This window comes from Myotis daubentonii, chromosome 5 (genome assembly GCF_963259705.1).
Source record: "Myotis daubentonii chromosome 5, mMyoDau2.1, whole genome shotgun sequence".
NCBI classification, from domain to species: Eukaryota; Metazoa; Chordata; class Mammalia; order Chiroptera; family Vespertilionidae; genus Myotis; species Myotis daubentonii.
In genome coordinates, this window is record NC_081844.1 from 50,270,988 (window position 1) to 50,297,099 (window position 26,112).

General features: G+C 41.2%; 1 protein-coding gene across 1 annotated transcript; it reads right to left on the reverse strand.

Annotated features, from left to right (window-relative positions):
- Window positions 1-3,515: 3,515 nt before the first annotated feature.
- Window positions 3,516-14,358, reverse strand: NPY1R (neuropeptide Y receptor Y1). Its single transcript, XM_059697757.1, has 3 exons — window positions 14,051-14,358; window positions 5,325-6,174; window positions 3,516-5,208 (listed from the first exon to the last, which is right to left on the reverse strand). Exons 2-3 carry the CDS (start codon window positions 6,021-6,023, stop codon window positions 4,750-4,752), a joined length of 1,158 nt encoding a protein of 385 aa, XP_059553740.1. The 5' UTR covers window positions 6,024-6,174; window positions 14,051-14,358; the 3' UTR covers window positions 3,516-4,749.
- Between the last annotated feature and the right edge of the window lie 11,754 nt (window positions 14,359-26,112).

The following is a 26,112-nucleotide window of genomic DNA, read 5'->3' on the forward strand; positions in this document are numbered from 1 at the left end:
AGCGACCAACCACCCCTCTGGCACTCAGTTAAGGGGTTTTACTGATAAAAATCCCCACCTGGGGAAACAACCTTTCTTCTCCTAGCCAGGTTCCTCCCCTGATTGTCCTCTTACATCTGCATTTATCCTATTTGATCTTAATCCCATCCATTCCATTCCAAAGGCTAGGGCGGTTTCTCATCTCCATTTCAAGGTTCCTTGAAACATCCCTGCAGGGACTGCCTCAAGCAGCCAGGGTCGATTGGGAAAATAATCCTAGAAGATGACGCAGGCATTGGCTGGGAAACCAGAAAAACTAGAAAAATTAGAGATTGTAGAAACCAGGAAGGCAGAGGAGATAGAAAACTGGAGAAAAGGAATACAGGTGTGCACTGATCATCCTTGGGTGGCAGAGATCTGTGTCACAATACTGCAGCTGTGCCTAAGTTACCATAATTAGGAATTTGTGTTAGAACTCAGAGGACAGCTTTGAAAAATATCTACTTTTCACCCTTCTGAGATTGATTAGAATTGGGGCAGGCCTGGACTGCATATTGAGGTTCTGAGGCGTTCCAATAATGGAAAGATTGGAGGGGGAGGGTTTGGGAATTCAGGCAGTATGGCATGTTGGGAAGGTTTTCAGTGTAGGTTAAAGACTCCTGGTCAGAAACCAAATGGCCTGGATTTAAATCCTGGGTGTCATGTAGGAGCTCGGTGACATTGGACAAGTTACATAACCTCTCTATGCCTCATTTTCCTTCTCTGTGAAATGAGGAAAACAATAGTAGTTCTTTATAAGGCAGTTGTTGTAGTGCTATATAGGTGATAGTTTTTATAAGAAGTCAGGAAATGAGTAGCAATAAATCATTGCTGAATTATACATTTCTGTGTATGTATTCATACCCATGCAATGTGTTGCACACACTTACACACAAATATGTACCAAAGGAATCATTAAATGAAAGAAATCTAGGAAATCTTATTAATTTGCCCTAGAAAGCTGGAAGGCTTCAGACTCTTAAATCTAACATGGTGTTTGATGGACCAGAGGGATAAGTAGATGAAGAAAATATGGAACCTGTGAAAGAATTCGTGTCTCACCGAACAATACATTCTCCAGCAGAATCCTAAATTGCTGAGAAAAGCAGGCCTGGCTGTGATGAAGGACTTAGCAGTGCCCATAAACTCACTGAATTGCAGTGAAGGAACAAGGCCCAAGTTATCCTTATAACCCCAGCTTAATCCACCACTTCTACCACTTTTGCTGTGTGTGTAGAGAAACAATTTCATTGAGAAAATATGCATTTGGCTGTCAAATTTTGAAATTACAGTATAATATGCATTTATGTATATTTCTTTGGAAGGTTGTGCAATAAAAAAGGAGACGAGAATATCCAGTTAACAATAAATAATATGAATAATAATAAAGCTAATGTGAATAGTCAACTTCTGTTTTTAAGTAGAATCCTCCAATTCAAAACGGAATTGTGGAAACAAATAATCATAATGGCCAGTTTCTCTCCACTCTTCCACCTCACTCCATTTCCTATGGCAGCTAAAATCAGAAAGGAAGTGGGTGGTATTGTCACACACACACACACACACACACACACACACACACACACACATATATGGCTAAGCAACCAGCCAACCTGGCTGGTAAGTATGAAGTGCACTGACCACCAGGGGGCATAAGCTCAACGCAGGAGATACCTAGCTATAGCAACTCTTGCACTCCGGTACCCCCACGGGAATGTCTGAGAGCCAGTTTCAGCCCAATCCCCAGAGGCCAGGCCGAGGGACCCCACCTGCTGGAGGGATCCCGCTCACTCCCCAGACGCCCTTCAAGCTGTGGTGCCACCCCAGGTGTGGCCAGCCAGGGAGGGACTGTGGGAGGTTGGCTCCAGGGCATGTCCAGTCTGTCTTGCAAGTCCCACCCGGTCGGCCACCTTCTAATTAATTTCCTTTCAATGTGCACAAATCTATGCACTGGGCCACTAATGCTCTAATAATGTAACTTGTAAAGACATAAAATAAAATATTTTCTAAAACTATCTTAGGTTCAGCTCATTGATTCATTTACTCACACTAGACCAGTGATGGCGAACCTATGACACGCGTGTCAGAGGTGACACACGAACTCATTTTTTTGGTTGATTTTTCTTTGTTAAATGGCATTTAAATATATAAAATAAATATCAAAAATATAAATCTTTCTTTTATTATGGTTGCAAATATCAAAAAATTTCTATATGTGACACGGCACCAGAGTTAAGTTAGGGTTTTCAAAATGCTGACACGCCGAACTCAAAAGGTTCGCCATCACTGCACTAAACAGACCTGCATTTGATTTCTGCTCCACTTGTTGCTCAGTGTGCAGCTCAAATTTTTCAACTTGAGCTTCAGTTTCCTCTTACGTGAAGTGGCCAAATATTAGTCACACATCCTCAGAGGTACTTAAGGACTTGACATAGTACTTAGCACATACTAAGTGTTTAACAATTCTAGCTATGATCGTTTTATTCTAAATGTTACCTTATAACTATGCTCTTGTATTAAGTCAATAGTTTACTTTTGTTCTTGGATTTATGAAAATCCAGTGGTTCTGTAGCTTGTAGTTAACATGGGCATTTATTTCTTCATGAATTACAATGGATCTGTTATGGACCCTAGACTTTACTAACTAACAGTTCGTCGACAGGTTTGGATAAAAGAGAAGAATTTGATATTCAGTTCATTAATTGTGTAAAGCTAAGGAATCAGCAGCCTACACAGCTGAATGAAAATCCTAGAAATGGCCATTTTAGCAAACGTGCTTACAAAAAAGCACCTATGTATTAAGGCTTTTCTCAAGTAGCACCTAAGTAGAGAAAGACAATATTTCCTGTTAAACCCTCAAAGCAGAAAAAACATCACGTAGTTTAAATTCCAGGTTTTGGTAAGAAAAACTGTATTTTTTTCATTATATATTCAAAGTTCGTTTTAGAATTTTTTTCTTGTTCAGTTAACTAAAAGTCATTCTTGGGCATAATTTGAATTCAGGTTACATTCAATATTAAAGGTTTGCTATTTGCTTGACTTACATGACAAGTCATTCAAGTTTCTCAAATCTACGCTGTTGTCCTTTTTGCTTAGTTTAGCGGGAAAATAACTAATAAAAGAGAAAACACCTCCTTGGTAAAGATGAACTTAGGAGGACGAGTCCAAGTAAATGTCAGGCTGTAAAGTCAATATGCTCATAAATGAGAAGGGAATTTGGTCATTACTTATTCATGTGTGTGTTTTAGAAATATATACTTAAAAACTTCTAAGTACCTGTCACTGTGCTAGATGCAGTGGGGACATAGACTCATGTAAAACTGTCCTGTCTTCAAGAAGCAAAGGAAGACTGGGCCATCAATGGTTATACCACAGTGTAGAAAATGTTTCATTCTCAAGCAGATACAGGATGCCATGGGAACACCACGGGAGGGAAGAAGAAAACCACAAAAAAGAAGAAGAAAATAAGCTGCAGAGAAACACAAAAGAGACTCAGAAAAAGCAAAAACAATTTTAATAAAGAAAATGTCTACCCTTCTAAAATAAACACATTTAATACTTTGTGTGTATACTACATCAAAGATATGTCTTGTTCTTTAAAATACCTTTTCTCTAAATGATTCTGAGGCTCAATCATGATTACAGGATACATGAAATTAAGTGTATTAACATGACACAGCTACTCAAGATTCTATATAGTGCATTATTTAAAAGACTCCACATAGTTTATATAGATCAACATGGGCTATATGAAGTGTTTTCAGCTTTCAGGTATTTATCTCTGCTAGCCAGGGTGAACATTCTTTTAACATTGTATCTTGGTGTCTTTTTTTGAAGATGGACGTTGAAAAGTAAAAATGAAATACTATATGGACACTGATATATGGTAAATACACTTAGTGTTTTTATAAATTGTAAGCTGTAAATGCTTTTTGAATTGCAGGTATATTTATGCTAGAAAGCTTGACAATTTGCAAATACTGAACAGTTTGTGAAGAATGGAAAACCCTTTGACCATCAATTCAAATAAATATAATTCAAACTAATTACTTTGAAATCCTTTGATTGTTGGGTACCAAAACAATTTTAAAGTTAGGGAACTGTTTTCCCACTTAACTCTTGTGGGTGGCCCAATCCCCCATTGTATTCACAGAGAAGTATACTTGTATAAGTGATAATTAGAAGCAAATTAAATCCTGCTTAAAATTAAAAAAAAAATACAAATAACTCCTGAATGACTTTAGACTATAGGTATGCAAGACATAGACTCTCTTTTACCTCCACATCCTGGATGCTATTTGCATGCTGTCACCTCTGTAACAGACTGAAATGATGCCTATCATTACATCAGGATCATCCAATCTAGTGACAATCTAATCAAGAATGTAATGAGAATATCAGATGTAGTGCTTCTAAAGTTGTTAGTAGTAATACTTTAAAGAAAGTTCATTCCAACAAATACAATATAAAAAGTTTTTGTAGTATATGCATAAATTTACAAAAAGCATTTCAAGGATGCCTGGTCAAAACTTTTATCAGAAGATTCCAAAGCCCATATGTTTTTTTTCCCCCCAATGTAATTGTGACAGCTACAAGAAAAGCAGTGAAAATCAACACAGGAAGATCTTCATCTTTCCTCAATGAGTTCAACCCCCTTCCTTGGTTGAGCAGGCAATAAAACATGTTGCCGGTTGTGCTTGTTTCGAAACAGATGTGAGCTGGAACCATAGGCTACAGCAGTTTCAGATCATTATCGTTGTTGTTGATTTTTTTAAATGCGACTGGGCTTGCTTGCTTCAAAGAAGTCTTGGAAACATCTGTGTGCATGGTAGACATGGCTATTGTCTCATAGTCATCATCCCGAGACCGGAAATCACAAAAGTTAAAAAAGAACTGCAAGTCCCTCTGAAAATTTTTGTTCAGGAATCCATAAAATATGGGGTTGACACAAGTGGATATCATTGCAGTGAGGTGGCAGAGCAGGAAGAAGAGATTATGGTTGCATACAGCAATAACCTGATGGTTCCAATCAAACACAATGTTAAAGATGGTAAGAGGCAGCCAGCAGACTGCAAATGCTACCACAATGGACAGCAGCATGATGTTGATTCTTTTGGTTTCACTGGACCTGCACTTGTTGTCTCTCATCTTGTCCATCATGTTGTTCCTCCTTTTTAAGCGTATATATATCTATAGAGGGAAGGGGGGGGAAAAAGTGAGTTCAAACAGAACCACTCATTTAATGAAGAATTCTTTCAAAAGAAGATAAAAAATGGAAATGGTGAGGGAGGGAGGAATTTTCTTACCTTGAAGTAGCAAATAAATATAAAACAGAGTGGGCCAAAATACTGCAGCACCAAGAGGAGAGTGGTATAAGACAACCTATGAAATTCCGATGGGAATTTATCATAGCATACGTATTTGTCCTTGTAGCCATCAAGTGTAAAATTCTTGAGGGGTTCATCTGTCATGACTTGATAGATCAGGAAGGGTAAAGAAGAAGCCACAGCAAGAAGCCAAATGAGAGCAATAGCTATGTAAGCGTGCCTGTTATTTGGTCTCCACCCTCGTGGGTTGATTATCAGCTGATGTCGTTCCACAGCAATGAGAACCAGAGAGAAAATGGACACAGTGATTGAAACACATTGCACAAAAGGATTCAACTTGCACATCGCCTCACCAAAAACCCAATGGTCCATTATTGTGTAGACAAATGTGAAGGGGAGACACATGATGGCAACAAGCAAGTCTGAGAAGGAAAGGTTCACAATCAGGATGTTGGTAACATTTCTCATCTCTTTTTGTCTCAAGATGATTACAATCAAGGCCAAGTTTCCAGTGACCCCAAGAATAATCACAGCTCCATAAGCTAGAGCTAATGTAAATATCATGGCCAAAGGCAGATGACAATCATCAATTTCAAAAGCCAAAAACTGGGAATTATTCTTTGAAAAATTATAGTTGATGGAATGATTTTCAACCTGGAAAACTATTGTTGAATTCATTTTGATTGGTTTGGTTATTATCAATCACTTTAGGCAAATGGACAGTATGTTTCTTCAAAGTAGATCAAATGTTCAGCTTATTCTTATTCCCCATATTGGCATCCACTTATCAAAATTATTCTGAATTCTTCATCCCCTTGAACTGAACAATCTGTAAAGAGAAAATGACCAACTGCATTACTAATTTTATTGAGGGCAGGCAAAATGAATTCTGACTTATAGCACTGTTTAAAGTGAAGACACTGAAATAAATAAACAAAATGAAATTTGTATAAATATCTTTTAAAAATAGTAGCCACAGTGAAGTATCTTAAAAACATAAAAAAATAAAAATAGTAGCCACAGTGCAAAAAAAATCTCAAAATTTTTCATTGGATGTGCTTACACATTGAGTTGCAGCAAAACATAGTGAGTGGTCTGTATATTAGTAAGGTGTATGTAAATCTCATGTTCAAAATCTTAATATAAACAGTACTATCAGCACATTCCTAAACACGAAGAATATGAATATATAACAACCAACTTAATGCACAGCTTGAGACATAAGAAAAATACATGAAATAAGCAAAGAGAAAAAAACCCAACAAAAACAAAACTACCTAATCCTTTCCCTTACGATAGAAATGAAAGAATTCTTGTGGAGATCAAGTTGTAATAATAGCTCTATCATACACTGAACTTCTCTTTAAGGCAGACATTATTTAACACAAATATATATATATATATATATATATATATATATATTTAATATATTTTATTGATTTTTTACAGAGAAGAAGGGAGAGGGACAGAGAGTTAGAAGCATTGATGAGAAAGATCGATCAGCTGCCTCCTGCACGCCCCCCACTGGGGATGTGCCCGCAACCAAGGTACATGCCCTTGACTGGAATCGAACCTGGGACCCTTGAGTCCGCAGGCTGACGCTCTATCCACTGAGCCAAACCAGTTCGGCTAACACAAATATATTAAAAAAGAAATGATTAATACAGTGAAACATCAAGAAACCTTGTCATATGAAGGGCTGTTGAAGGAATAGAAGATGTGTAATCCAGAAAAAACTTAACAGGAATGGTATAGATGTCTTCTCATATTTGACTGAGTAGCATCTGGCATAAGAAACTGAGCTTTGAAAATTATATCTAAATGTACAATTTATAAGTAGAAAAGGAAGTATATTATATTAAAAGAAAACAAATTTCACATTATTATGAGGAACAAATGTTTAATAAAATGGAATGAACTGCCTGCAAATGTAGCAAGTGTCTATACACCCAAGTTTACAGTATAACTACTACCTGTAAGACTTTCTGGTTCTTGCATTTGTGTAGGATAGCTCTGATGTTCTTTCTAACTGTAAGACTGTATGAGTTTATTAATATGTCAGAAGCTTTCAAAGGATGTCTAAGGTTCTATTTTTATAAATATCCTCCCTTCCCTCTAGATTGTATACAGATACAATGCAGGATCTAATTTTGGTTATAATTTTGATCCTTCACAGCATTTTTACCAACAAAACAAATGACAGACCATAATTTTGTAAAAACTAAAAACTCCTTTTGAAAAAAAATCTGATTTACCCTAGATTATTAAGTAAATTTATGACATTGAAAGGCGCACCGCATGGGAGGAGTCTGACTGCCCGGCTCTGAGATCCCTCCGCACCCGCGGTAGGGCCTGGCCTCCCCGGAGAGGGCCTGAGTGTCCGGACGGCTGCGTGGTGGCCGGCGGCGGGCCGAGGGGTGGGGCTGGGCGGCGACCGACCACGGGGGAGGTCATAGGAGCGGAAGGCCTCACCGCCTGGCTCTTCCCTCCCTTCCCCCGTGGTCCGCTGCCGCTTGCCCGCGCTGGGGCCGGGGGTCCATGCGGCCCTCGGGGCCGGTCGGGGGGGGGGCCGGGGCCTGCGTGGGCCGGCCGCCGGGCCCCATGGGGGGGGGCATTGGCTCCCCGGCCCACAGCGGGAGCCCCCCCGGACCAGGCCCAGTGCAGCAGCGGCAGCAGCGGAGTGGGGCGCGTGCCCAGGCTCGGGGAGGCCGCCATGCTGCAGTGCACCGGCCCCATGGGCCGGGCCTGCTCCGAGCAGATGCCGCTCCCCCAGAGCTGGGCCGCTCCACCGGCCGCACCCCGTGTGCTGGGCCTGTGCCGCCCAGATGCGCTGGAGTCCCGGTCTGCCCGCAGGCCAGCTGCGGGTGCTGTGCGGGGGGGCCATCCTGCCTTGTGGTGAGTTCGAGCGGCAGCAGCAGGAGCCGGGCAAGGACTGCGCCCTCCATCTTGCCTTGGGGTCTCCATCTTGGGACAGAACCATGTGCGCCCTCCATCTTGCCTTGGGTCCTCCATCTTGGGACAGAACCATGTGCGCCCTCCATCTTGCCTTGGGTCCTCCATTTTGGGATGGGGCCATGTGCTTCCTCACTGGAAGAAGCCGCTGCTAGCCACACCCAGGATTTCTCTGGATTAACCAATGATGATCAAGGGAAGTGCACGCCATCACTATGACCACATCCTGTACCGACTCGTGCCTGGCCAATCGGCGGGGCCCACAGTGCCCTCTCCTGCCCCCACTCCACCCCCCTTTAAAACCCCCTGTCCCATCAGGCCTCTCTCTCTCGGCCACTGGACTTTCCGCTGTGTCGGTGGGTCTGGTGAACGGGGAGCGCAGGCCGGCTTGCATAATAAAGGACTCTTTGCTTTTGCATCGGACTGACTGGCTCCCTGGGGGTCTTGGGAACTTTGAAATCTGGACACAACAACATGAGATTTCTCATGTCAACTAACAGGCCATTGTGCCTATGTTAAGAAAGGAAATTTTGTTTATTTCTCGCTTATGTGAAGACAATAAAGGAAATCAGGCAGATTTACTTCCATTAAAAAGAAGATAAGACATTTAATGAACCAACAATATGTTTGCCTTTTAAGTGGTGTCTCCAATGAACTTTTACTTGAAGTGTTTTGCTTTCTAGGATGTGGAGTGTTTTTTATTTTACAACCACAACTTGAATTTATAAGACAAAAGTATAAAAATAAAGGTTGCTAACATTATGTGAGAAAGTATTAAGACTAGGAATGATTTCAACTGTGAATGTTATTAGAAATAGAGTTCTTCTCTCCTCTATGCAACAACCTGTAATGACTCCTAAACTTAGGTGGTAATCACAATTTTGCTCTCAAGAATGCCAAAGGCAAGAGAGAATGACCTGTCTCCAGGTTTCTGAAAACAAACCTTGAAAAAACAAGTATTAATTTAAAAATTCTTTGGAAATGCCTTTCTTAAGAATTCAAGAAGCCCGGCTGGTGTGGCTCAGTGGTTGAGCATCAACCCATGAACGAGGAGATCAGAATTTGATTTCTGGTCAGGGCACATGCCCAGGTTTTGGGCTCAATCCCCAGTTAGGGGGTATGCAGGAGGTAGCCGATCAATGATTCTCTCTCATCATTAACGTTTAATCTATCTCTGTCTCCCTTGCTCTCTCTGAAATACATAAAAACATATCAACAATTTTAAACAATAATTTAAAAAAAAGAACTCAAGAAAACTTTGCATCATGCTTCATGTTACCAAGATATTTAACATTAGGTTTTCTAATGTTAAATATATTGAGCTTTTCTCATTATTAAAAGTAAAAATAGCTGAATAGGAAAGTATGTCCTCTTTTTTCTCTGACTTCTCATGGCTCCCTCTCACTGAGTATCACCAAGTGAATGAGTACCCAGGTATGAGATTTGAACTATTGAGTACATGCCTCAGCCTCCCTCTCTTCTGCTTTGCACTCCTTGCTCTAATAACCCCATTATGAGCGCTCTGTTCCAGGTAGGCCAGTCTCTTCACAGTCCACCAGTGCTCTTTGCTTGTTTTAACATCTACAGCCTTTGCCCCCGCCCTTCCTCTTGCTGGTTATTCTGTCTCATTACCAATCCAAGTCTACCCACCTTTCAAAGTGCCACTTAGTCCCTCAAATCCTTAATTGGCTCCTCTCAATTATAATATAAACTTTTTTGGGTAGGTACTTTGCATACCTCATAGTGCCTTGCAAATATTAGATTAAGGGTAATTATGAGTTGACTGACAGCAGATGCATGATTGGAGCAGGTTCTTCTCTGAATTAGTCTTAACACCAGTAGCTGAATTCCATCCATCTTCTTACAAGCAGAATGGATGCTAATTCAATAGACTGTAAATTTTTTTCTCTTTATTGATTTTTATTTTTATTTATCCATTTTATTTTACTTTTTTTACTCCTCACCTGAGGATATTTTTTCTATTGATTTCTAGAGAGCGTGGAAGGGAGGGAGGCGGGGGGGCGGGGAGAGAGAGAGAGAGAGAGAGAGAGAGAGAGAGAAACATCAATGTAAGAGAGTCACATCAATTGGTTGCCTCCCCCACATGTCCCTCCCACATGTCCCTACTGGGGTTGGGGCACCTGCATGTGAAGTACATGCCCTTGACAGGGAATCGAACCTGGGACCCTTCCATGCACAGGGCGATATTCTAACCACTGAGCTAAACCAGCCAGGGCTCTGATTGCTTTTTTGAGAGAGTGGAAGGGAGAGGGAGAGAGAGAGAGAGAGAAATATTAATGTGATAGTGGAACATGGATCAGCTGCCTCCTACACAACCTGGCCACAAGCCTTGACCAAGAATCAAACTGGCAATCTTTTGGTGAACGAGACAATGCCCAACTAACTGAGCCACACCAGCCAAGGCCAATAGGTTTTTTTTTAGTTAGGTCAGGTATGCAGGAAAAAATGTTCCACTTTGTGTTAAAAAGGAAACTTTCTAAAAGAAAATTCATTCATCCAATAAATACTTACTGAACACTTATTTTGTGTCAGACATGGTTTTAGTGGAAACAGTTGTGACATTCTCATTGAGTTTCTAGTCTTGTGGGCAGAGAAAGACAAAAATAAACAAACAAACAAACAAACAAACAAAAAAACTATGCCAGATGATAATAAGTGCTATGGAGAAAACTGAATCAAGAAAGAGAAACTAGAATTGTTGGGAATTGCAATTATTCCTGGGTGGTAGGAAAGGACTCCACTTGCCTGAGAAGATGGGAGGAGGCCATACAGAGATCTCACGGATTGCATCCCATATGGATGGAATATAAAATCCTTAAGGCTGTACACCTGGTGTGCTAAACAGCACCGGAAAAGGTAAACAGAGGAGGAACAGATGGTGTAGGGACCTATCCCATGGGACAGCCTTTGACTTTTTCTCTGAGAAAGATGAGGAGTCACTGGAGAGTCTTCAATAAAGGCATGAAGTTACGTAACTTGTTTTACAATTGTTACTCTAGCTGCTGTTTTCAACAGACTTAAGAACAGGGAAGAGAAGTAGGGAGATTCATTAAGAAGCTAGTCGCAGCCGTGGGCAAACTACAGCCCGCGGGCCGGATCCTGCCCATTTGAAATGAATAAAAATAAAAAATAAAAAGACTGTACCCTTTTATGTAATGATGTTTACTTTGAATTTATATTAGTTCACACAAACACTCCATCCATGCTTTTGTTCCGGCCCTCCGGTCCAGTTTAAGAACCCATTGTGGCCCTGAAGTCAAAAAGTTTGCCCACCCCAGAGCTAGTGCATTAATCCAGGTGAGAGATAATGAAGGTGCAGACCAAGGTGTTGGCAGAGGAAATGAAGGAAAATGGACATTTTCAATACGTATGGGAATGAATGCAAACATTTATTAAACTAACACAATGTGTGGGCTACAAAGATAGCCTTCTTACAAGTGATTTTATTTTATTTTTTAAATATATATTTTATTGATTTTTTACAGAGAGGAAGGGAGAGGGATAGAGAGTTAGAAACATCGATGAGAGAAAAGCATTGACCAGCTGCCTCCTGCACACCCCCTACTGGGGATGTGCCTGCAACCAAGGTACATGCCCTTGACCGGAATCGAACCTGGGACCCTTCAGTCCCCAGGCCGATGCTCTATCCAGTGAGCAAACCGGCTACAGCACAAGTGATTTTAGGTAAATATACTGAAACTCTACCTTAATATCTTTAAATTTATATTTGATGGACATTTCCTGTGGGGAATAGCATTGTTCCTACTGAGAAGTTAACTTAGCTAGAAAGAGAATGAAAACTATTTTTTAAGTATTTGCAAGCCTCCTTTGCTAAGTGAATTGTTGGGTAGTCATTCCAGTTGGATAAACCAGTTCCCCATTGAGTAAAATGTATATTTTCAGCCTACCTTAGTATAATTTCAAGAAAAAGTAATCGTCAGAAAACAATACTAGGAGAGAAAGGATTTACATACATTATCTTTGCAAAAAAAAAAAAAAATACTTTAATATTTATTATTCCAACATAAATTTCTAAAATAAGGTATGCAACTACAGACACTGCAAAAATTCAAGATTGTTTAATCTCATAGCTGCCATGTGCATTTACAGACAAAATAGAGACACCACAGACTTCACCAGTTGGCAAATTAACCCTTTTCCAAACGGACATTTCTTTCTCCCTCCCGGTTAGAACACTGGCCTTTCACCCCTTTCTGGCTGTTCTTAGTGCTGCTACTACCTGAAAGCACAGCTTTCTGCATTTCATAGCCTGCGGCAGATAAATGTAGTTCATCGTCTCAGAACTGGCTGTTCACCTCATCTGTTTTGGAAAAGAAATATCAGTTGCGCACACGCAGCCTCCCAAAGTTACTGCAAGTTTAACTCCGTAAGTTACATAACTCTCTGTTCCTTCCTCTCCAAGGAGGGCTTGTTCAACAGACAGCTGCCTTAAAAGAATAAGGAAGACTGATAAACCACAGCCACCCACCAAAAGGCTCTGATCGATAGTCATGGGTGGGGAACTGAGCTGGATAGCTTTCTGTTCTCTCGCTTCATCAGGAGACAGCCTGGAGTCTTGGAACTGACAGCTATGGTTTCTATCCAAGCAGAGAGACAGACAGACAGACAAGCTCCGCACTTCCCCAGGCCTGTATGCCACCTAGCCAGTTACCCTTTCCCCTAGGGTGCAGGTGGGCATGGCAAATCTGAGAGCTCTTAAAAAAAGGGGGGGGGGGATGTCCAAGAACACTTTCTGCTCTTAGGCGCCCACCGTTTTTATATTGTGTAACTAGGTTAATTGCCCCCAGTTTTCCTCATTTCTAACTCCCACCCCACCCCAAACACACACATTTGCCATACATCTATTAGGGAAGAACTCTGCCTATGATGATGAGAGGCTGGCAAAACAGAAAACATCCAATCTAACTAAAAGCAAACGAGCAGAGTCCACACTGGGTCAGTTCTCTTCGGCCCAACATCAGCCCTTAAAACCATAGCCTCTCTCCAGTCTACCTGGGGACCACAGCGGCCACCTCCACCTTCGTTCAGCCCAATCTTCCAACCCAGCCAGGCTCCCACCATCACTGTTCTCAATGCAGCTAAAGAGTTAGACGATGAGAACTGGGAAATGGGGGGAGAGGGCTGGAGCGCAGGGTCAGCTTGGGAGGGGATGGAGCCCATCCCCATCCCAGCCCAGTCGCAGGGACCCCCAACTGTCCCAGGGCGTCGCTGGAGCCCTCCTCCCCTGCCCCCCGTGCCGAGGGAGGGGGTCTAAGCAGGATGGCCCGCCAAACGCACCCTCCCCAGAGCATCCAAGTGTTGGCTCCTCCGCGAAAACTCCAGCGCAGCCACCCGCAGAGGCTCCAGAAAAATGCGGCCGAGCAGCAAGGTGCGGGGAAGATCACTAGGGAACCTGCCCACCCCCTCGGAGAACCCGAGGAGAGGGGAACTCGGATCCCGTCCAGAAATCCTCAGGAGCCCGGCTCGCGGATGCGCCAAGTCCCGGGTACCCACGTCCCTAACCGCGGCCGGAGTCCTGGAATTGCCCGGTCTCTCGAAGCACCTTGCACCTGCCCGCACCGGGACCTGAACCAAAAGGCAGACTCCTCGCCCACCTCGGACCCCGGAGCCCATTTCGGGCTCCCGCGTGCTTTTTCCTCCTCTCCCACCCTTCACTCCATCAATGAGCGGTTTCGCTCAAGTCCCTGAAAAGGTGTAAACTTGAAACTTACCCTCTGTCGGATTAGTCTTTCCCCCCCTGTTCATCGAAACGGGAAAAGGATAGCTATGCAAGGGAGCAAGCAGGGAGGGGAGAAAAGAACCGCTGGTATTTCTCTCGCTCAAATCCTAAAGACTGATGGAGATCAGCAGAGACGCCCCCTTAAAGCCGAACTCCACCTCATCCCCGGGTCACGTGACTCGCCCCCGGAGTGCGCCGGGAGCTCCCCCCACGAACACCTAACCTTGGGTGTGCACCTCGGGGGTGCGTTTCCTAGGCATTCCGGAAAGAAATGCAATCGAATCCTCACGTTGTTCGGCAGAGGCGCACACTATTAGACACAGGCTCGGGATGTGGAGGAAGTAAGCGCTCACCCCGCAGGGTCCTGGCCGCCGCGGAGGCCAGGCAGTTTGCAGGGCATTAACAAGTCGGTGCCACTGCGCTCCTTTGTTTGCGGGTCGGTGCCATCTTGTGGCCGAAGTTATACTCGGAAAGCCCGGCGCCCAAGCCCCGCTTAAGAATGAAAGGGGTTGTTATTGACTCTTGACGGGAAGAGGAAGCATGAAGTGCACAGCCACCACATGCCTCTCTATGTTTCTTGCTTTCTCTTGTGACGTTCAAATGTTTCTTATGCCCGTGCCGAGGTTTCCCCCCTCATTTTAAAAGTGAAGAGAAGACTTTAAAAAAAGCACAAGAAGCGAATGGGATGGAGAATCTGGTCTTTTACTCCACCTTTCTTTCCACTGAGAAAATGCATTGAGTCCGATTTGTTCCCACAGTCTGGCTGCCTCCCCCCCCCCCCCCCCCCCCCCCCCCCCGGGAGCACGATGAACGGAACATTTCCAGGGTGGTCAAAGAGTTAATGCCATTTCCTCGGTGCTTACTCTACAACTGTCCTGAACATTAGGAAGAAAAGAATTGAATGTGCACAGAGCATGGATGGTGCAGAACCATCATGGTGCCCAATGATTCAGGCTAATTAATGGTCTGCTGATCTCAGATGTCTCACACAGTTCTGTTCTAGTTTGAAAAGTCAAAGCTGTGTCGTTCACACACCCCAATTATTTACTGATGTAGATGAATAAAACGTTTTCCAAATCAAACTGTCAAAAACTAAAGTCTTATGAATAAAGATATAGGACACTGCCTAGGGGTTTATATAAAGGTTTTATTGCACAACTACTATGATTGCATTCTGTCTTCAAAACTAAAAACTAAGCAAAATTCCAAGACACTGTTAAGAAATGTTTTCTTTTCCTGGTTGTTAGGCTGAATAAACACTATTTACAACTCAAGATAAGCCATAACTCATTTATACAGAATGATGTACACAATCTCTCCTTTTTGTTGCAGGAAAGCTTTTTCATTGGCAAGTTGTCATTAGGCATTTTTATACAGTTGGGAAGAGACATGATCAAGAATTAAAATATCGTAATTATGTAATAAATGTACTATAATATGAGAATACATTTAGAAATGTCCCATTAATGGTTAAACAGAATAATATGGTATAATATATATTTTCCTTTTTCTTCTTTTTATCAAGGATGAAAATTAAGGCATAATTTAGGAATTTCAATTCTTTTAAAGAGCAATAACTCATTTATGTTTCCACTCACCTCTGTTCACTCCATTTAAGTCACATTCTGTTCTTAGAAGCAAGTTTATCCCAAGGTGTTGATCATCAAATTGGCAAATTTTAGCCTATTGCAAGAATTACAAATGAAATAATTTAATTCTCTATGAAGAACACGTTTTATTAAACATTTTTGCTTTATCAGCAAGTATTTTGGATTTGAGACCCTAATTTGGACACATTCCTTTCTTTTTCCCCCCAGAATACTAATAAAAGCATGTCTGTAAGAATGTACTTTGTCACCTTATAAACTTAATTTTTATAAAGTGTCCCCCAAAGGCAAATTTATACAGCTGCATTCTTGAGATAGTCATATCAAATACCCATCTTTGAAAGATTATTGGTCTCAAGGACTTTTTCTATGTCAAATTTAATGGTACAAACCAAAGTTTTGAAATGCTCCTCAGCAATAGCAAAATCATTTAATTCTCTAGGAATATACCATTTAGTAAGTATTCTTTCCAAAGTGTAAAATAGTAAAATAAAGCATAGTAAAATCATCAAATATAATGTAAGATATTCTTATAATATAATCTTGGAAAGTTTAAAATAAAATAGTCTGAGTTCCTCAGAAGATACATGTCAACAGATGTGTTGAAGAGAAGATATATATTAAATAAAGATAATTTCTTTTCCTCCTCTTAAGTGGTCAGTCATATAACTTTCTATTTAGGAATTAAACCAAATAAAAACCTTTGCTAGGGAGAGAGAATTGTTTGCATTTTTGTGTGTGTGTGTTTTCTTCTGAAATTTCATGACAGCCTGACCTTATAAACCATGACTAGGATAATTAATGACCTCTTCTCATGTCCTCTTGGGCAATCATCTTGTTCTGTCATTTAAACAGAGGGATAGAATCTACTCGTTGAATCTGTGTAGATCTTAGTTTTATCTTTTACAAATGGGCTTAACTTTTAAATTCCATGACTCACTAATTGTCTAGATAAAGGTGTGTCACTATACTTGGTATAAAAATTTATTCATTGCAATTGCTCTATTGATCACCTGGTAAGTTCTGCTGGGAAGGTTAAGGTTCCTGAAATGCTATTAGGGCTTGGAATGGGAAAATCATAATAAATTATCATTCAGAAAAATCTCAATAGGCATGTTACTGGATATGTAACTGGGAAACTAGAATATAGATGATATTGATAAGGGAGAAATTCCACTGGGGTAGAACTTACTATGCAGCATATTGATGAGTCAGTTCACATTCTATGAATTAATTATGTGCCAGTTTTCCTTTCTTTCTGTGACTTCCCTACTGCATTTCTTTGAAAGTTTAATCCTATGAAATATAAGTTGCAATGTTATTTTATGGACCACTAAGAAAGAAAAAGAATGCTTCCAGTACAGCAATAACATACATTTAATTGTAAATTAATCTCAAAAGTAGAGTATTAAAATGTTAAATAAATAATCCTCATCTTAGAATCTTTGAAATGTAGTCAGTAAAGACTTTCACCAAATTGCTTTGTACATATAGTGTATACAATCACTTTACTCAATTGTCTTTTTGAGAGAATTAACTAGCAGAAAGAAATAACAATGTAGTTAAAATGGTAGTGTACAAGTACATAGACAAACAATTCAATTAACTTACTAGTGTAGAAGACACCAGCTGCTATTTATGGATTTGTTCTTGATTGTAAATAGGAATGCACTTGAACAAAAGTTCTCATTTGGTTACATAGGCTATAAATTTAGAGCATTTGTTTTAAAACTGTCAGAAAAAGATTCTAGAGGACTGGGATATTAAAAATTATTTAGTAAACATCCGAACATTTCCCTGCAGATCTTATCTTGCCAGACACCCTTTGGACATTCAACAAAAGTATAATGCTATTTTACAAAAGTGTAGCATTTTGTATCTGTTGCATGCCTAATGAAAAGACGTTTGGCATTTTCACTATTGTTGTTGTTTTTAAGTTATAATTATTACTATTTCCTTCATATCTCTTTCCAAAGAGATGTGCAGTAGGATTGGCTGCTAAAAAGGGAAAGTATGAATGCTACCACTGAACCTTCCACCATCTGTGCCAAGCATCTCTCACTGTTCATCTTGCCTCACTCCCACTCCCCAACCCACTCCCACCTCTGAAATCTCAGGCTTGAGATTGGTACCAGGCCCCTTCACAACGCAGCATTTCCTGAGATAGGGCAATTTCTCCCAAAGATAGCAAAAATGTTCCTTATGTGCCCTAAATAAGATCACTAATAGGCACAGAGGTGGTATGAAGTGATCCCAGGTATCCCTTTGCTTAGGTAAGTTATCCTCTCTTCATTCCTTTGTTTAAGGTCTAGCTGTTGCTTTTCTTTCCCGAGATACATACAAATCTAGGAAGAGGATAAATATCCAAGAATGGGCTCTGGCTTAATCTGACTCTTCTCAACCCAGGAGACTACTTAGCTGCTAGCATAGCATGTAAGTGAAGTTGCACAGATTATTACAACTATAATTTCAAACCCTGACTTGAGCCTCAAATATTACCTTGAAATTCTTGCACTTGGGTGACTCCCAATTTCTCCCTTACAAGATATTTCAAATTGTTACCACTCTCTTCCAGCCTCCTACCCCATACCTTCAGTCTCAATGGATTCCTCCCTTCCTTCCAAAGGGAGTATACTAGTAAGCCATAGGGTGTTTACTCCCTAACTTTTACATCCCTCAATTGGGCAGCAGATCCTCCAGCACAGCTGTTTCAGGCCCCAGACTTTGAGTCACTTTAACCCACAGAGTTTTCCCAGCTGGCACTCCAAACATCATAGGACAGAGACAAACCAAACCATCATCATTGGGCTCTCCATCTCAGTCCATGAGCATAAAATCCATATTGTTTTAATTCTACTAGATTTTTGGGATTTGGGGAGGCTTGTTAAACAACAGTAACATAACTATACCACCTGTTTATTCAATAACTACAGGCCTGGTGTATGAATTCATGCATGGGTGGGATCCGGCTGGCCAGCCCTGATAGGGCCAATCAGGCTGGTCCAACTGGGGGGAGGGGCTGCAGGTGGTTGACAGCCCCTCCCTCTTGGTTGAACTCCTGGTTGAGGGGACAATTGCATATTAGCCTTTTATTATATAGGATTCCATTTTCTTGGCTTAACACTAAAATAAAAACAAAACCAAAATTGTTCACTTTTTTCCATTGTAATTCCCTCACGCATGTCATAGCTTCTCTGGCCGCCTTCTCTTGCCTGGTAGCTTCTCCAAGAATAGGGTATGTTTATTGTCCTCTCATTGGCTCCTCAAAGATGGCCCACCTGAAACTGTGTCTGCCTCAGACATCAATGGCTGAAGCCAACTGACACAACTGAGTCTTATTCCACATGTTCTTTATGTTACATTTCACTCTCTTGACCATCCTATCCTCCTGGAATCTTCTTTTCCTTTGACATCACTAACTCTACACTATAGGCTTTTCTCTTTCCTTACTGGCTGTTCCTCAATTTTCTCCCCCAGGATCAGATATCTCCATCAACCTCTTAGGTGTTTTTCTCCCTATGATCCTGTTATATAATTGGGTCAGAGATGGCACCTGTGTAGTAGCCTAAAATCGTCCCCATATTCTTTACTCCTTCACAGACAGCACCAAACTCAAATTCTCACACATCTAATTGCTTTAAATGTAGTCCAAACAAATATATGTTTAGACTGCCTACTTCCATACCCAGAGAAAGACAAACCCTGTAGCCATCAAGACTCCAATCTACTGCTGCCCTTTGAGCTCTCTGAGCCAAATCGACCCACCTTGCTGACCTAGACTCCTAAGCCTCCTCTCTATTTTCCCCTTCTCCTCCCTGAGCTCCCTTGTCCTATCCCCCTTCTGGGTGGTAGCCCCACACTGTAGTCTCTGGAAGGTCTTTTGCTGGGAGAGGCTTTCCCTGTCATGCAACCCCATCCAAGACCACCTAAATAAAGCTGTGTGTTATTGCCTTTTGTGGTCTTGTCCCTTCTTTGATTGACCTGAATTGCCCAGATTTACTGGAGATTTCATTCTTAATCTTCTCCTTTTTTCCCCATTCTTAATTTATAATCATACCCTCTGCCATCAATTACATGCTGGTATGCTCCTAACCCTAAATCTCGATCTAAAGTACAGATCTCCTCCCATTTCCTTGGAAATGTGTTTCTCAGCTAGTGGACTGGATCGTAGTCACTGTCATGATCTGTATCCCACAAGCCCCAATCTTAGAATTGTACCCAGCATTTCCCGCTCTCACTCTCAGATTCAATTGGGTACAGCTTCTCATTCATTTCACTCCTTAAATACCTCTCAATTGTGTTCTTTCACACCCATCAAGCTCTACTTATTTCTCTACTAAATGACCTCTCTACCACTAGCTGCTTTCACAGCAATCCAGTCATATCCTTCCCCAGCTTATATCATCTAGTTGCTCTCCAGATCCTTCAAGTGCAATTCAATGTCCCTTTTCACCAATATTTTCAGTATCATCCTCTGCCACTTCCCACACATTTCAGTCACACTGAACTATGTGCACTTCTCTGGATGTTACACTCTCTCTCATGTTCAAGCCGTTTTCTCACTTCTTACTTGCCCACCCCCTCCATCTGCTGGTTTAACTCTCACCAATTCCTCAAAATTTAGCTCAAGTATCTTCTTAACTATGAAACCCTCTTTTATATCTTGCCATCTCCTCAAAACCCCCATAAGCTGAGTTTGTCTTATTTTTATTCCTACAGCACTCTAAGAATATTTCTAACACATCATCTATCACACTATATTGCGATTTATTATTTATTTACGGAGTCCTACAACTACACTGTAGTCCCTGGAAGGCAGTGACTGCTATTTTCACCCTTTAAAATGTAAAGCCTAGAACAATGTTGGGCATATAATAAGATACTGAAAAAGTGTTGTTGAAGGATTTAAAAACAAGAAATAAAGTAGGATTACATAAATTATGATCATCACAAGTCAAGACTAGTTGTTCATCTCAAACATTTAAAAAATGTCTTTGGCATTTTAGCTATGGTGGACTATTGCTATTTTTATATATACTGGTATACATGTATACATTTTATACACATATAGGCTTACTACTGTATTTTTCTTGATGATTCTTCTTATATTTTTGGATTTTCTTATGTGTTGATTTTGCTTTCCCCATTAGGTTTAAGCTCAAATAATGGACCATACTACCTTTGAAAATGTAAATATCTAGTAAAGAAAATGTCTCTACCTGATGAATAATATACTTTTAAAGCTGAATTACCTGTGAGAATAATAAGAGTAAGAACATGGAAACAGATGCACTTTTGAAGAGCATATTATTCAACTATCTCAACTTTTGATTCTGGGCTTATGCTTTGAACAGTTCTCTAAATATTCTTTTTAAAGACTATTCAAGCCCTAACTAGTTTGGCTCAGTGGATAGAACGTCGGCCTGCAGACTGAAGGGTCCCAGGTTCGATTCCAGTCAAGGGCATGTACCTACTGGGGATGTGCCCGAGGCAGCTGATTGATGTTTCTCATCGATGTTTCTAACTCTCTATCCCTCTCCCTTCATCTCTGTAAAAATCAATAAAATATATTTTAAAAAAAGACTATTCAAAACAACATACCAAAACAAAAATAAATAAACTTTCTCTTTCATTTCCACTTAAGAGCTATAATTAGATTTACAACTAGATTTTTAAAAAATTAACCATGAAAAATTAGCTAGGATATAAAATTTTATTTAAAAAATACACCCACAATATTGGGGCTATCCTTCCCAACAATACTACTTTTTGTTAGGAGTTTTGATCCACAAAAGAAAATATACAGCCTAAATGTGGATTTACATGATAGAATGTTATTTTTCCAAAGGAACCCATGTTCTCTTTTTCTATATATTTTGTGCTGAAATTTTAAAAATAATATAACCAGCTAAAGAATGATTTGTTGATCTGTAAGATACACAACTTTTAAAGGAAGGAACCAAATATTATATAGTTACAGCTGTATTTAAAAGAATGTGCTAGTATTAATTGAAAACAAGAGTATTTCTTTCTTCTTCTTTTTCCAAATATGAAGGGGAGACAAACAATTCTATGACTATTAAATTTTTCTGAAGATTGAAAAAGGTTATATTCCACACATATGCCTAAAATGCATGCTTGTTAATGGCATAAAGTCATGGATATTCATTGCTCAAAGGAGGCTCCAGATCTGCTAGTGAAAGCATTTCATTTTTAGCCCAAGAAAGTGAAATCTAAAAACATCAGGTTCTTGACTAAAGCCACACTATTAACTTGCAATAATACCTGGCTGCAATTCAGAGGTTCTGACAAGTGTCCCTTATACAAATATGTATATGACTGTATAACTATATATATAATCACAAATATATATAATATAATATAATATAATATAATATAATATAATATAATATAATATATAATCCTATATAATAAAGATTAATATGAAAACTGACCTAACAGTGGAATGACTGGTCGCTATGACACACTGACTACCAGGGGGCAGATGCTCAACGCAGGAGCTGCTCCCTGGTGGTCAGTGAGCTCCCATAAGGGGAGCACTGCTCAGCCAGAAGCCAGGCTCACTGCTGGTGAGCACTGTGGCGGTGGTGGGAGCCTCTCCTGCTTGTGTGGCAGCACTAAGGAGCAGTGAGCCAAGTGGTAAGGAGCAGCAAGCAGGTGGGCGGTAAGGAGTGAGGGGTCCTGGACTGCGAGAGGGATGTGTGACTGCCAGGGGGAGCGGGCCTAAGCTGGCAGGCAGACATCCCCCGAAGGGTTCCAGACTGCGAGAGGGCACAGGCCAGGCTGAGAGAACCTCCCCACACCAGTGCAAGAATTTCATGCACCAAGCCTCTAGTATATAATAAAATATGTGTGTGTGTCACATATTTGTGTATATATTTTTGACATGGAAAACTTACTTTAAAAAAAGAACTGCACATTCTCTCTGGAAATCAGTCACTCTTTTATATTTAATGATGCAATCATTAGTGCATCAAAAGGAAAGATAAAGTTTTGCTTAAGCATCACAGTGCTTATTAGAAGAAAGCAATGAAATGTTTATAGTGCTTCCTGAGGACCTCAAAACTATCATTGAATTACCTGGGAAAATGACTTTATGCATGCAAATAATTAGGGTTTGCTTTATCTTTTTTAAAAAATAGCTTTTGTTCCTTAAAAATATTGTATTTACTTCACAATTATAAGTTAGTTCATTGTTTTAAGCTTTATATATTGATTATATGACAAAGTATTACTAATCCAAAGATATCAATGAAACAATGAGCATCATAAAATATTTTTGATAACATGCAGAAATGGCTCTTTCTACATCTTTTAAGAATTAAGGATTTAGCTTTACCATGATAGGAACAGCGGATAAGGAAATGTTACTCTTAATGAATATAAAAAGATTACCACAGGAAAAAATACATCAAATATAATCATACTATTTTCTCTACTTTATTTACCCCTACTATCCTGTAACTAATAAGATCATATATCATTTGGGATTATAACAAAACACTTAGTAATCATCCTCCACAAATGGTAGCTGTTATTAAAATGCAGCAATAACTTTGAAAAAAACAACAGACATGTTATGTTCCTCAGAGAAATGTTATCCAGGCATTGTCTGGAGAATGTTTTATTATTCAATAATTTGTCTTAGGAGTCCCCAGTGATTTTAACTTTCACCTTTATAGATAAGCTGCCTTTCATAACTGATATAAAACCATGCTACAGGGAAACAGCCAGTTTAATTTTGTAACACACATAAAATCCAATTTAATTTCCCAAATGAGCATTTTATAATTACAGAATAAGAAAAACACTGGAGAGGTGGACATTACTATTTCTGTTTCCGGGTAGCATGCTTCCTGCTTGAATGTTACTCCATAAAACAGGAGCAAGGGATTATGTTCTACGAAGAATGATGATGCTCAGTCTTGAGTCCTTCCTGGAAAATTGGAAGATGAAAAAATATATATCTTCATATCTTCCTCTTTTTGTAGCATACTGTTGGAATTTTTAAATTGACAATTTCTTCTTCCCCCAAGAGGATGCTTAATAATAATTTGTTTACTCTTTGTAAATCGAATGTAGTTAAAGAAGAAATTCTGACTCCTCTTTTGAGACTTGCATGTGTATGTGATGAGAAGGAAAATGGTGGGTTAATCAAACTCTTCATCTCAATGACACGTAAAAACAGTTACTTCAACCTAAAGGTTCATATCATTAAAAGTACAAGAAAATTTGTGGAAAAGAAAAAATAAAAGTTATCTTTATTTTTAATATACAAAAGCTTACAGCATAGACAAGTTTTTTAGAAAGTAGTCACAATGGGGTTCCTTTGAAAGTTGTTTTTAAGCTAATGTGTATTTAAAATGGGTATCTATATATATAAAAAGCCATCAACCAGATGCTGTAACAACTGGAATGCTGTAATGACTGGAATGACTGGTCGCTATGATGCCTACTGCAGCCAGCAAACCAGCCTGATCTGGGGTTGGGGCCGGCTGGCCAACCTCCCTCAGCCACTCCCCCCACAGCTGGCCCTGTCCCTGATTGTCCCCTGTACCCCAATAGGGGGTGGGGCCAACCAGCCAACCTCCTGTAGCCCCTCCCCCAGGCAGGCCCTGCCCCATGGGCCCCCACCACCCTGATCGGCCCACAGTCCCTCCCCCCAGCCAGCTCCATCCCCAATCGCCCCCCACACACACACCAATCAGGGGTGGGGCTGGCTGGCCAACCTCCCAAGGCCCCTCACCCAGCCACTGACCCTTAATGGCCCCCCCAATCGGGGGTGGGGCCCAGCGGCCAACCTCCGGCTGTCTCCTCCTCTGGACAGGTCCAGCCTCAATCCGCCTGATTGGGGCTGGGCCTGCCGGACCCCTCCGGTGCATGAATTCGTGCACTGGGCCTCTAGTGTATTATAACTGTGCAAGGAAGGAATGGAAGGATGGAAAGTTATGTGTCAATGTGTAGTACATTAACTGTTCAGATGTTGGAGTTAAGAAAGTCTAAGAACCAAGCTTTGTTTTCTCACTGATCACCCTTAACACTTCCATCCCTCCCCTCCCTCCCCCACTGCAGAATCCCCTGCTCAGGCTGCCTACTGTGTTAACATTTGGGGGGAAATATACTAGTATTCCAGAAACAAAAAGGAAATGAATGGAACTGGGTTGACTTGAAGTATTTAAAAGCTATCTGATACAACAACCTATACAGATCACCTGAGTATGCTAAAATTCACCAAAAAAAGAACAGAAGAATTTTTGCCTGCTTTCTGGGTAACAAAGTTTGCTGCCCCCAGAAATTAGGTTTACAAGTCTCATTGCTCCCAAAGGATACAGGCCTCTCCAGTTCACAGTGTCAATCCACATGGATGCACTCATCAGCAGACACACAATGCTGTGACTGTCACTAATTGTTTTCCGTTTTAAAGTATACAATAAATACATCCTTTCTCGGGCAGGCTGTAGTCAAAGACAGCTCTCTCTCTCTCTCTCTCTCTCTCTCTCTCTCTCTCACACACACACACACACACACACATACACACACACACACACACACACACACACTCACACACCTCATGACTAAAAATAAGGCAAACCTGCACAATACAAATTTGAAACATTGGGGATGGAAATCACATTGAGGAGAAACAGGAGGCCAAGTTTTATTTTCTTCTTTGTCTTTTTAAATTTATGGCAACACCTTTTACCCCTTCGTTGTCTTTTGGTCACTGAGTACAATCTGGAAAAGTGTGGGTTCCAGGTCACTCTCACTCACCAGCTCCAGGCTTGCCCACACCCACACTGCTACTCCTGGGGACTGGGGGTTATTCCTTGTCCAATTCTGCGTGGCGCAGCACCCTGACTCCTTTGTGTGGGATACTCATTCAGGTCAGCCTCCCTACCTAGACTTTTCCCTTCCTCATTCCACAAAGGTGCAAGATAGAGCAACGTTCTGTTTTGGTCTTATTTTCATTTTTCCAAACAAAAAGAAAACCTGGGGCCTTGCAGCTTTTGCTCGGGGAGCCTAAGCTCTTAGAGACGCCACCGCACCCCCAGATCAGCTCAAGACTCTCCCGAGTTCACTTCACCGGCCTGGGTCAGAACGGGCAGAAATCTTCCTGCTCAGCAAGTTAACTTGTCCTCGGCGGGGAACCAGAGGCCAGGGTAACGGGGTGCCAGCAGCTTCTCCTGGGGGCGCGGGGGGGGGGACCCAAACAGCAAGGTAGGGGGTGGGATGCCCCGCCCTGGCTTCGGGAGAGGCCGGCGTGGAGCAGGCGCCCTGGAGCAGGGTCTTGGGGGTCGCCGGAACCGTCACGTGTTCCCGAGGCACCTCTAATATCCCCCCCCCCCCCCCGCCGCGCTCCCCACTCCTTCCTCCCCACCGCCACCTCCAGGTCTCCTCCAGCTGCCGCCGCGCCCGCGCTCAGGAG